We start from the raw sequence: 13,746 nt of genomic DNA on the forward strand, positions 1-13,746 counted from the left end.
TTACGCTCCTGGGACCACTCCCGATCGTACTCCATATCATTTATATATGTTGGTTAAGGAAGCGGTTAACAGCTCGTCCTTAGATGATTTAACAAGAGCCGAGAAAAAAATTAATTTCTTTTACGACTACTTCTATTCTCATCTGCCCGTTGGCTGGAAATAGTATGTTATAATTATGCATTAATATATAATTAATATTTATTTATTTATAAGTTTTTAATTAATTGTGTAGCGACCGGGACAATGCCGCCTCCCTTGTTGCGTGTTGCAACTCATTTTTTGCGAAGGCCTGGCCTAAATATAATGTGTCTGGTTATACCCCTTTGGTTTACCCGGTTGAGAATGAGTTTGATTTTAAAACCAAACTACCTTCGGACGTCGTTTTTGAGATTATGAATATTGTTCGCTCACGGAAGACGCCTACTCCCGAGACATTAATGCGTTGTGATGAGTATTTTATCTCGTTCTATTGTAAAATATGTTCATGTTTTGGCATCGATTATCAAAATCTAGAGGCTGCTTCCGAGGATGATGTGGTTTTGATGAAAATGGGAACGAGAGTACTCGAGAGGCAAGTGCTTATATTTTTTGTTCGAATGCATGTTCGTGTTAGTTTTCTATTGAATTGACATGTTTTTTTTTAGTAGTAGTATATCGTTTTTGGCGAATAATGGCTATAAGAGGGGGGTTGAAAGGATTTCTCCGCACAACGATGTAAAAACATGATAATATAAACATATTAAAGCTTACGAACCGATGTTAATTACTAAAAAAAATGAGGCGGTGAATTTGAACCGTCCTTTTAAACACTAGGTTTGAATAAGTGTGTGTGTAATATGCATATGTATAAGTAATATTAAGACACGCATATACAAAAACCAAATCTTTTGAAAAAATAACAGGATTTTATAACGTACAAATATTTGTGTGTGTATATATATATGCATACCCAACATTCCATATCAACTTACTTATTCTCTCTTTCACTACTTGATTTCAATTTTATGTACGTTCTTCATACCATCATCATACCCTAGCCAGCCTTCTTGATCGACTAATTCTGTTGAAACCATGATGGCCGCAAGTGGAGAGCCACAACGAACCGGCGTGAAGTAAGTTCACTTTGACTCTCCTTAATTCTTTATTTCTTGATCATCGATCCTTTGCGTTTTCAGATCATCGTTATCTTTTCTTTTTTAATTTGTAGTATTCTTCTGCGAGGCTACGAAGCATCCTGTGAGCACATGTCGATAAGGGTTCGCAACCAGGGAGAAGAATTAATATGTCTTGCGCTAGCAATCGCCGAGATGATGACCATATTCTTCAGGATGAAGGATTGGGCGAGAAACAGGATGTCGGGATGGGTTTAGATCGAAAGGCTTCATGTCAAAATGGGCTTCGGTTAAAACGTTTTCAGGTCGAAACATGTCCGTCAAAACTCGGGCAGGCATCCGATAAACGATCACCTTTTTGTGCCCATGTTTCACCTTATTTTGTAGACTCCCTTACTGTCGTCATCGTTGATGTGTACACCATCTCAACTAATCCTTTAAGGCTAAGCGTGCGTATAAATAATTCCTGGGGAATTGAGTGGGGCGATGGCGGCCATGCATGGGTCGAGGTGGGTTTCTTTAAATCCATTTATGGATTTAACTCATTGGATTGCCCGAAAAAGCCGAAGAACTAGTTCTCCGTTTGGTCTATTATTTGATTCATTTCTTTGATTCATTTAGTGTTTTAATTCGTTTGTTCTTTGATTCGTTTAGTGTTGATATATGTTTCGTTTATATGAATATATGAATGTTAAAGATATTTTGAATCAGATTATTATTAATGTTTTTTTCTTTTTTTTTTGTGTTATTGTGCTAATAATAGTATTTTTACCAAAATCCAAGCACTGCAACTGAAAGGAACATTTATTTGCGGTTTGTGGTAGTTACCTTTTAGAATATATATATTACCAAAAACTAGTTCAGTTTTGTCAGTGAAGAAACATGAAATCTCACCCCTCCTGGGTCGGATGGATGTTCTCAGGTTTTGAACATGAACAAACTCGCACCTCAATCTTCTTCTCCGGTTGCTCGAGACCTGCCATGGAAAACGGGGGAATGGAGGTGACTGCTAAAAGTTTTCTCTTTTTTTCAGACACACAAATGTAGTAGAGGACGAAAGAGTCCAAGAGAGGATATTTTCACATGAGATATGAAGGTCCTTTATATAGAGAACTCCAAAGCCACCATCATGAAACCTTAACCTTAGTGGGCCGGGCCCGGTTAGGGGTTACCTCCAAAACCAACCGTATAAAACAGGACCGTATTGTATAATTTAATTATATTTAATTTCTTAAAATATTTTAGATTATATATGAATATATTGTTAAACTAGATTTAGTAATGTATATAATAATATATATTAACTGCATACTTGCATTGAATTAGAAAATGTGCTAAGCCAAACCGTTAACTTTTGATGTATTTTGGCATAATGAAGTCTGGTAACATAGTTATTTTGATGTGTGTTTCAAGCAACTTGTGTTTAAACTTAGATCGTGAACATATTGTTTAAATATTTTTGATATTTGCAAATTATTGACAACTTTACTATAAATATATCATACTTTATGTCGAACAATTTGTCTAAAAACCCGAAAGGCCCAAACCGTGTAATGGTTTGGTTCGATTCAAAAGTTTTACGGTTTGGTTATGGTTTGCAATAACTAAAAACCGTTACGAACGGTTTGGTCCGTGGTTTAACCCGAAAATCGTAAAAACCAGACCGTGAACACCCCTAGTTAGGGCCACTTAAAAAGCTTGCGTCTTGCTCGACAAAAGCTCGAATAAAACAAGCTACAAAAACTTGATTTCAAAACAACCTGGTCCAAGTTTGCTTATTTTTGTAACCGACCCAAACCCATCCCAAGCTCGGCTCATTGTCTCGATCTTAGGCTCATAATTAGGGCTGTTCAAAAAGCTCGAGGCTCGCTCGATAAAAGCTCGAATAAATTTAACTAAAAATGCTTGATTTGAAACATCCTGAGGTGAGTTGGCTCATTTTTGTTATCGAGCCAAAATCGACCTAGGCTTGGCTCGATCATGGCTCGGCTCGTTGGCTCGATCTTAATCTCGTTTAACTTCAAAATCAAGCTAGAGCTTTAGTTGAGTTGCCCCGTTTAATTTTGAGTCCGAGCTCGAAACAACCCTGACTCGACTCGTGAACAGCCCAGGCTCATTTAACATCAAAACCAACCTAAAGCTTAGCTGAACTTCCTCGTCTAATTTCAAGCTCAAGCTCGAACCCACCACCCTTGGCTCCTCGGCTCTCTCGAAAAAAGCTCAACGAGATAAAAATAAAACCGTCAAATCACGACGTCGTTCTACTGCATCATCGTTTAACACTCAACAGTCATTACGTTTAATTTCAATTTCATGTATATTATTATCAATAGTCAGGCCACAATTAGTGTTATCAGAAGCTCAAAATGAAGAAGATTAACGCATCAGTCTTCACATTCACATTCATCGTCATTTTAATTTCATCAATTTCAATTTCATCCAACGATCTGCTCGGAGTTGCACCGGAAGGTCCGATTATTATTTTTATTATTATTATTATTATTATTATTATTATTATTATTATTATTATTATTATTATTAATTGTTAGTGTTATTAGATGAGAAGTATTACAAAGGATTATGGACTAGTTCAGGAACGGTTAAATGTAGAGACGGATCTAGAGCGTTTACGAAGGCGCAGCTGAATGACGATTTCTGCGATTGCTTTGACGGAACCGATGAACCAGGTTGCGGTTTATTAGTTTGTTATTAATTTATTATTAGTTATTGTTATGAATTTATGTTATAGATAGGCTTGCAAACGAACCGAATGTTTAGTGGACGGTTCGGCAGGAAGCTCGTTTATGTTTAGTGGACAGTAAACGAATTGACATGAACACATTTTTTTGTTTGTTCGTTTATGTTCGTGAACGTTCGTTTATGTCTGTTTGTGTTGAATGATTTTTGCGATTGCTTTGACGGCATTGATGAACTAGGTTGTGGTTTATTAGTTTGTTATTATAAGTTAGTATTGTGAATTGAAGTTGTTATCACATGAAATGAAATGAAATGAAATGATTCTTATATAGTGGATTAGTGATTATTGCATTTTGCTTTTGTTTAATTTGATAGTGATTAGGCACGTAAACGAACCGAATGTTTAGTGGACTGTTCGGTGGGAAGTTCGTTTATGTTCGTGAACGTTCGTTTATGTTCATTTGTGTTGAACGATTTCTGCAATTGCTTTGATGGAACCGATGAACCAGGTTGTGGTTTATTACTCAGTTATTATTAGTTATTGTTGTGAATTGAAGTTGTAGATAGGCCTGTAAACGAACCGAATGTTTAGTGGACTGTTCGGTGGGAAGTAAGTTTGTTTATGTTCGTTTATTTAGTAAACGAACGATCATGAACACATTTTTTTTTGTTCGTTTGTGTTGAACGATTTCTGCGATTGCTTTGACGGAACCAATGAATCAGGTTGTGGTTAATTAGTTTGTTATTATTAGTTATTATGTTATGAATTGAAGTTGTAGATACATGAAATGAAATGATTCTCATATAGTGAATTAGTGATTGCATTTTGCCTTTGTTTTGGACTTAAATTGATTTATTTATTGTTTGATTTGATAGATAGATAGGCCTGTGAACGAAACGTTTCGTGAACTAAACCTTTACGTTTAGTGAACTGTTCGGCGGGAGGTTCTTTTATGTTCGTTCATTTAATAAACGAACGAACATGAACACATGTTTCGTTTCGTTTGTTCGTTTATTCATGTTCATTTTTTTTTGTATTTGTTTACATTGGTTCATAATATATTCGCTTGTCTTTGTTCAGTTATGTTCGTGAACTGTTCGTTTAGATTTTAAACGAAAACACATAAACAAACACGAACATGTACACAAATATTTGTCCAATTAAGTGTTCGTGTTCGTTTGGTTTGTTTACAGGCCTATTGATAGATATAAACTTTAATAAGAGTGTTTTCTGTTCGATACGTTAGTGTTATTGGATTGATTTGTTTGACCAGTGTGTATGGCGCATTTTAATACCATTTGAATGCAACTTGACCGAGTTGAAAGTAATGCAGTTATCTTAACATAATGGTATATTTGGCTTTGCAGGAACATCAGCATGTCCTACTGGGAAATTCTATTGCAGAAATGCTGGACATAAGGCTCTTACTATATTTTCGTCTAGGATTAATGATGGTATATGTGGTAAGTGATGACTATACATTTATACTTACAAATTTTCATGATGTCACATGTAAGAAACTGCAATCCCTATTTTCTGAGGTTTATACTCGTAAGTGAGCATTATGTTTTTTCTATTAAAACAAACAAACAAACAAACAAACAAACTATATCTGCCTAACATAGCAATGGGACATTGAATTTTGAAGTTTAGGATAGACCATGGTGAGAATCATCCATTGCACATATAAAATCCTGCTTTCTTTTTGATTCAAAAGAATAAAAAAATCTCATAATGTAACTGCTAAACAGAACTGATTATCATTGAACCGAAATCAAAGGTTTTCTTGTCACGTGCAGCATGTAGACGTTCACCTAACAAGGAGTTATTTGCCTTTGTAAACCCTAAAACCAACGACTCCTTAGTGTCCTCCATAAAAGATGTAATCAGTGTGCTGATTATAGCAGTTTATTCGTTAGGTTCATCCCTTGCTATTTTTACCGTTCAACTTGTGTACTTGACAACTAGTAGGCTTTGATCACTGTCATATGACATGTTTGTAAGGATCCTTAGTCCTTTACTGACATGTTTCCTATGTATTACCCTGCTGTTCTCACTTATGTTCAGTTCTCTTTGATAATATGGTGTGACAAATTAAAGCATTAGAATTTCATGGCATATTGTCAAAAATCTGTTTGTATACATTATATAATGAATCCCATCCAGAGACAGAAATGCAGTTAATATCTTTATTTCTGACCACATTGATCTTTATTTGATATTTCATGATTCAAATATAATATATACTGTTGGTCAGTGAAAATTTCATAATACAGTCTTTATATCTCATCACTACCAACAAATTTAACTTGGTTTTATCGAACAGATTGCTGTGATGGAAGTGACGAGTATGATGGCAAAACCAGGTGCAACAACACGTGTTGGGAGGCTGGAAAAGCGGCCAGAGATAAATTAATGGAAAAGATTGCATTATTTCGGGAGGGTGTTGCCATAAGAAAGCATGAAGTTGAACAAGCAAAAGTCTCAGCAGCAAAAGATGAGGCTGAGCTGTCAAAGCTGAAGAATGAAGAGAAAATTCTCAAGGGGATTGTTCAACAACTTAAGGGTATTTTTTTTTTTTTTTTAAAAATCATCTGTTATCTGTAATTGTTTTCAAATAGGCTTTTCCATTCATACTAGAGGTGGTAATTTTAACATGTTTTTTATGATTGGCCCAACACACTTTTGTCCTTTTTTTATATAAACGTGTTGTGTTGAATATTATTATAAATGATCTAGCAGATCGTCTGTAGTTAAAATAATATTTGGGTGATCTTTAACCTGGTTCGATTGGACTACTTTCATATTTGGCTAATATTTATTTTTTACCTGTTGGAGATATCACATAGCTCAAATCGACCCCTTCACTATTTCATGGTTTGGAATTGCCACCCATATTGTTTAGAGATTGTTACATATGTTATTCATATATATTATAAGGTTATATTAATTATGATATGTTTTCGTGTCACCATTTCTCTAGAGCACAAGGAACGAATAGATAAGGCAGTTGAGAAAGAACGCATCCAGAAAGAAAAAGAGGAAAAGCAGAAAAAGGAAGCCGAAGAAACTGAATCAAAGGAAAACAAAGGTGAAGAAAAAATTGATGTTGAAGAACAAGAGCCTGTGAAAAATAATCACGATGAAGCCGTAATTCTTGATGACTCTCTTTCGAGCCAGGTTGGAGTAACCCTGCAAACTTAAAGTTTTCACAATCTGAACACATCTTTGTGATAATTAGATGTTTCTTACACTAATCCAACTGTGTATAATAGAGGTGGCAAACGGGTTGGGTATTACCGTAATGGGGCAAAACAGGTTGACCTGAAAGCCTCTTTGTTAAAATTATTTAAAATCTTTCTGTAAACAATTAGCATGCCATATACCATTAAAAAAGAAGTATCATTTCAATAATAATCTATTTTTCAAATCTTGGTTAGCAGGCTATATTCGTTAGTGTATGGTTCTTGCATCATTTGATGTTTATTAGTTTATATATGTGGTAGTCTACCCCACATTATCTTCTACTTCTCATACTCAATTTCTTTTATTAGAACTCAAAGGAAGATCCTGCTGAACGGGCAGCTGAAGCGGTACAGAATGCTGATGCATCACTTGATAATGGAGAAAAGGTGAATATATAATACAAGTTTAAATTCCCATTTAGTATCTTTCATGTGAGCTAATTTCTCGTTTCAAATGTTTTTGCATTTTTCTACATAGCATGATCCGAAGGACGAGGAAGTGTCTGAAGTTGTTCATGGATCTGAACCTAATACTGAGCTCGGAAGTAAGGTACTTTTAATATTTTATAAAATTTCAAGCAATCATAACAATTGTTTAGATCTATCTATGTTAGTTATTCAGAAAAAATGACAACTTGAAAAGCATTGAAGTTACTGAATTTCTCTTAGATATTTTTAACTCATATGAGATTCCATATTTAGATAGGTAAATGCATAAAAAAGGTAACAACTTATTTTAGGACAGAAAAAATCATCATACTTTCAGTTGTGATTTAAGGTAATCAACTTCTTTTTTTTTTTTAAATTTAAGGTAATCTCACCCGATCACCAGGTAGAAACTTAGAATAGATAACATGGCAGGTAAGTTGTGGTAAGTTTTGACCGTGTTGACTGTTTTTACTGACATGCCACATGAAAACCGGCAAAGTTAGGTCATCGCCTTAAATCACAATTTTTTGAATGCATGAAATAGTAAACTATCATATCATTCTATTCCCTTACAACCTTATTAAGTCACAATTGGATATTTGCTCAGGGAGAAGATTCAACCAAAGACATTGATTCATTATCAAGGGAAGATTTGGGACGTGAAATTGGTTCACGATGGACTGGAAAAAAGACAGATCAGCATAATCATGATGCTAAGAATGATTACGAGACATCTGTTAATGTCCATGATGAAGAAAATAATGGATATGACACTGAAACTGATGAAGATCATCAACATGATGATAATGATGATGACACTGAGGCTCACATGGATGGTGTTGGAGATGAAGCTCATGATGATTCAAGTTCTTCATACAACTACGACCCCGATGATGACATGGACATGCTAGGTATGCACTTATTTGTACATGTGAAAAATATTTATATTATTGGTTTTGTAATAATAATTAACACAATAATAATTTCTAGATGTGGAAACCGAAAGCAGCCCATCATGGTTTGAGAAGATTCAAAGAACTGTGAAGAATGTCCTGGTCACTGTCAATCCATTTCAGACTCCAGTCAACATATCTGGTAAAACTGTGATCTTTTAATATTTAAATATAGCTGAGTTTTTCTAAATTTATATTTGTTTGTATGTTATGCAGAAGCTGAAAACGTACAAAAAGAATATAATGAGGCCAGCACAAAGTTATCTAAACTAAAATCGAGGGTATCTCGCTTAACAAAGAAGCTAGGGAATGATTTTGGTATTTTTTTAAAAAAATCTATTTTTAGAATATAATAGAATTTTATCAATTCGTATTCTATGACACGTGCTTGACTTTGCAGGACCGGAAAAGGAACTCTACTCGTTATTTGGCCAATGTTTTGAAAGCAAACAGAACAAGTACAACCTTTGCACCTTCTTCCGTTTATTTTTTTTGTTTTCATTTTTTTCCATATTGATCTAAATCTGTTCCTGTTTTTTGTTCGTTGCATTCCAGATATGTTTACAAAGTTCGCCCTTTTAAACAAGCCACTCAGGAGGAAGGGTACAGTACAACAAGTTTGGGGTAAGTTAAAACACGGTTGAAACGGGTTGGTTTTAGTATGGGTGGAGCCGGGCCGGGTTGACCCATTTAGGTTGCAGTTTTGTGAATATTTCTTGAATTTTCAATTACTAATCTTTAATCCTCCATCTAATGTACAGGAAATGGGAGAAGTTTGAGGAGTCATATAATGTAATGCTCTTTTCAAACGGTGACAATTGCTGGAATGGTCCTGATAGAAGTTTAAAGGTATTAATTAAACTTCATCGTGTGATACTAGTTCATGTTAAGATTTTCTGACCACAAAGTGTCTGTATTTGTGGCGGTTTTAACCCATTTACTTGTCATTAGGTTGGTCAAAAGTGTATTTTTAATGTATTAAATTTTGGACCAAGTGTGTTCTAGGTCAACCGACCGACACATTAAAAATAGATGTTTTGACTTGTTACCCAACCACTTAATTGTCAAAATCCAAATAATCGTTAAACACCTTTATGTTTGTTATATCATGTTTATTTAGTTTCAGAACAGTCATTTATCTGGTCTTTTATCCACATATGGCAGGTCAGATTAAGATGTGGATTGAAAGTCGAGGTTGCCGACATAGATGAACCAAGTCGTTGCGAGTAAGCCCCCCTCTTTTTGTTTTCTTGCATAACGTATTGGATGTGGCTTGCATGTTGTCCAAATTCTTTTATAAATAGTTAATATGTTAAATATGATAGTAAAAGCTATATTACATCTATAAATAATCTTATATTTTTGACAAATGATTTAGGAGCCTGTGTTATTAACAGGATCATGCTATCAATACACCAACTTGCCTATCACATCATACGGGCCGTGTGACTTTTTTCTCCCTATCACACTGGACGCATGACCTTTTTCTCCATATCATACGGGACATATGACCTTTTTCTCCCAATCACGCCGGTCGTATGACCCTTTCAATCATGCAGGCTGTATGTTGTCATATGGGCTGTATGAGAGTGTGTGGACCAGGTCATATGGTCTGTGTGCTTTGCCAGTGGTCGCATTAGTCATTTCCTTGGAAGAAAAAAATTATACGGCCCGTATGACCTTTTTGTATGACTACTTTCTCGTCCTACCATATGGGCCGTATGACACGCCACTGGTGTCTGAATAGCACATCAATGATATTTGTATAGCGTCAAAGTATTAAAATACAGTTACATGACCTTGGATTATTATGTCCCATTTTCTGCCATTTATTTTACCATTTTCTTTTTATTTCTGTATCTAATATTATTATTTCCTGATTATTACCATTGTCCGATAAACAATCCAACCACGAGGCGTGGTTTTCTCTAGATTCTAAATCAGTATTTTCATGGCAGATACACAGCAACATTAACCACCCCGGCTCTTTGCCTAGAACGAAAACTCAAGGTATTGTAATCTGCTATAAGCGTTAAAATTTAATATAAATTAATTTATTTAGTTAAATTTAACTTGATCAAATCTTCTAATCAGTTTGGGGTAACCGAAAATGTTTCAGGAGCTAGAAGATGAAGTAAACAAGCAAGCGCCTTTTCATGACGAGCTTTGAATCTTGTTTAACATGTGATGGTTTAAAGTGTTACTTGATGTACATTCGATGATCAACGTAGTTTTTGGCAGGCAATGTAGTGGACACCGTGTCGAGTGAAACATGGAGGGGTGAGGCTTGTAAGCAAGGACATTTTATAGGTACAAGATAAAATAGAAACGTTAACGAGTAATATAACAAACCAACACCCCGTGCTTGTTTTAGTTTAATATACACGACTTACAAAAGATTACAGTTGTCCTCGTGTTTCATGAAACAGAAACGAATGTATTTTCTTGTTTGTGTTCATTTATGTCTGTTCGGTAAGACAAGATATGGATACAAACGGACGTACATGTTAGGTACTTCACGTGTTTGTGATGCTTCAAGAATAAAACATTACTGTCAATATAGCTTTCAACTTTAGTCACAAAACTTTTACAATAAAACTTTTGATTTTCAATTTTTACTCACAAACTTTTAGACTCTCACCTTTGACAAAAAAAAATTTAGAAACTATGACCACAAAATTTGTACCGTAACAAATTGAACAAATACCGACCAAGTTTTCATCGGGTCCCCACTACAACGCGCAATAGCTTTCGAATATGTTACGCAAAATCGGTTTTATCAAAAAAACTGAAACCATTTGTAACCTAAACTGTTGGCTATGAAGGCAAAACCGGTGGTTAACCGTATTAACCAAATTGTCTTCCTCTTCACAAAATAATCGAAACTATTTGTAACCTAAATTGGCTATATGTTTGGTTTTAACTTTTACCCATATGCAAATAATAAGATCTTTTGACATGTTTATTCCATCAACCTTATTAACTTTCTGTTATTGTTTCTTTTTTAATATCAAAATAAACATTTGATGGGTCACGTTTTGCAAAATAAACATTGACTTTTAAACTTTACTATTAACTTTCTTTTATATGTAGTCTTGGATGAGTTGTCAAAGTCGATTCAGGGGACGCTTCCATGGTGCATGACGTTCGCAGACAATATTGTGTTACTTGCTGAGATAAAACAAGATCTAAACATGAGGCTTGAGGAATGGCGAACAACCTTAGAGACAAAAGGTTTAAGGATTAGTCGATCTAAGACGGAGTACCTACACTGTGATTTTGGTGGGGTAAATGACAATGAGGACGTACAGATCACCATTGAAGGGCAGGTGGTTCCGCAGGTAACGAAGTTTAAGTATCTAGGATCTTTTGTTCAGAGCGATGGGGAATTAGACAGTGATGTGACCCATCGAGTCCAGGTAGGATGGTGTAGATGGAAAGCAGCCACATGTATATTGTGCGACAAGAATTTCCCAACTAAACTAAAGGGAAAATTTTATAAGGTTGCAGTTAGACCGGCAATGCTATATGGAATAGAGTGTTGGGCCATCAAGAAGGCACAAGTGCGGAAGATGGAGGTAGCAGAAATGAGAATGCTACGTTGGATGTGTGGACACACAAGGTTAGACCGAATAAAAAACGTTGTGTTTCGGGAGAGATTAGGGGTAGCGAACATAGCAGACAAGATAAGAGAGTGGAGATTGAGATGGTTTGGACATGTGAAGAGAAGACAGACGACAAGTCCTGTTAGAACCGTAGAAAATATTATTATAGAGGGGAAGAGGGGTAGAGGACGACCTAAATTGACTTGGGACGAAAGGATTAGGCATGATTTGATAGACCTAAACCTCTCCGATGACATGGTTGAGGATAGGAATTCTTGGAGAAGTAGAATTAAAGTTAAGGATTTTTAGGAATAAACGATTACCCTAGGGCTTCTATTTTCCTTTTTTGTCACACACCATAATGATATTTTCTTTACATATATTATTATTATTACTATTATTAATGTTTATATTACTGTTGAACTTTGATTTATCTGTATTGCTTCATACATATGTACTTTAGAGTTGAGGGTCTCTCTGGAAGCCACATCTTTATCCCTTTGGATAGAGGTACAGTGTGCCTACGTCCCACCTTTTCCAGACCCTACTTATAGCTTCGCTGTTGGTGTGACTACACTGGGTATGATTGATATATATATATATATATATATATATATTCTTTAGGTGAATTGGCAATTGGTTAATCAAACACGAACTAAACACGAAGAATATTTGGCAATACTCATCAATTTTATTAATTAAAAAAATAATTCAAAACTTGATCAATTATCCATTAACCCTAAAATGAATATTTTGAGGTTTATATAGAAACTCGATTACAATTAGAAAATGAACACAAACCCTTATATAAACTTCCGTCTCTATCTAATAAATAAAATAGATAATTATATGTAATTGCAATAATTAATTAATTAGATCGAACCATTAGCTCAAACCGGTCCCACCTTCCCGACCCATGACTCGCGTTCGGGAATTAACTCCAACAATTTATTTGTTTATGCGAGTTGTCCACGTGGCAGCCTATGGAATCCACACAAAAATGGCCACATCACAAGTTTATTCGTCTAAAGAGTCCATTTTTATTTAAAAAATCTCAAAATTTGTTCATTGCAGGGGTGAATATAAACCATGTAAGACTCAATAGATCTAAACCAATCAACCCCGATTTTATTACAACGGGGTTAATTCTCGAGTCTTGAGAATACCATTAACCTGGTTCGATAATGCAGCTAATACCTGTTTCTTAGCAGTGACCATAAATCGGGTAAGACCCGCGAGACCCAAACTAATCAAACCCCGGTTATTTACAACTTACAATATGGTCGATTTCCGGATCCAGAGAATACCATTAACCTGTTTTCTCACGCCTAGCTTATTTCATAAAAGTTAAAATAAGGTCAGTTCCCCGGTCCCGAGAACACCATTAATTAGGTCCGGTATGACATGTAAGATCACCAATTTGCTCCTATAGGGTTGAACATAAACCAGGTAAAACCCGCGAAACCCGAATTAACCAAACCATGTTATATTACAGTAAGGTCAGCTCCCGAGTTCTGAGAATATCATTAACCTGGCCCAGATCAGAATCATTTATGACGGGCAAAACCTGTTTGCTCACCCCTAGTTTATTTCATAAAAGTTAAAATATTAAATGTTTAATTCATACAAATAAAAATAATTTATAATAATAATAATAATAATAATAATAATAATAATAACGGTTTCTGATTTAAAAAAGAAAAC

The 13,746-nt window shown here is 35.1% G+C and overlaps 1 protein-coding gene across 1 annotated transcript; it reads left to right on the forward strand.

The window, feature by feature from the left end:
* Nucleotides 1-3,411: 3,411 nt before the first annotated feature.
* LOC143531526 (glucosidase 2 subunit beta-like) lies at nucleotides 3,412-10,856 on the forward strand. Its single transcript, XM_077026802.1, has 16 exons — nucleotides 3,412-3,581; nucleotides 3,671-3,799; nucleotides 5,178-5,273; nucleotides 6,137-6,376; nucleotides 6,794-6,990; nucleotides 7,365-7,442; nucleotides 7,534-7,605; nucleotides 8,092-8,395; nucleotides 8,475-8,579; nucleotides 8,654-8,755; nucleotides 8,838-8,895; nucleotides 8,993-9,061; nucleotides 9,199-9,286; nucleotides 9,602-9,663; nucleotides 10,396-10,447; nucleotides 10,557-10,856. Exons 1-16 carry the CDS (start codon nucleotides 3,479-3,481, stop codon nucleotides 10,605-10,607), a joined length of 1,806 nt encoding a protein of 601 aa, XP_076882917.1. The 5' UTR covers nucleotides 3,412-3,478; the 3' UTR covers nucleotides 10,608-10,856.
* The last annotated feature ends 2,890 nt before the right edge of the window (nucleotides 10,857-13,746 follow it).

The sequence above is a fragment of the Bidens hawaiensis genome, unplaced genomic scaffold (genome assembly GCF_021521415.1).
Source record: "Bidens hawaiensis isolate Kalapana, Puna unplaced genomic scaffold, B.hawaiensis_p1.1 tig00009190_1, whole genome shotgun sequence".
In the NCBI taxonomy this organism is placed as follows: Eukaryota; Viridiplantae; Streptophyta; class Magnoliopsida; order Asterales; family Asteraceae; genus Bidens; species Bidens hawaiensis.

Bases quoted from the DNA above. Each gene is read 5' to 3' on its own strand.
- LOC143531526 (XM_077026802.1), top strand. From the start codon at position 3,479: ATGAAGAAGATTAACGCATCAGTCTTCACATTCACATTCATCGTCATT. The intron at 9,287-9,601 runs GTATTAATTAAA...CACATATGGCAG, and splicing joins GTCCTGATAGAAGTTTAAAG to GTCAGATTAAGATGTGGATT. The intron at 10,448-10,556 runs GTATTGTAATCT...AAAATGTTTCAG, and splicing joins GCCTAGAACGAAAACTCAAG to GAGCTAGAAGATGAAGTAAA.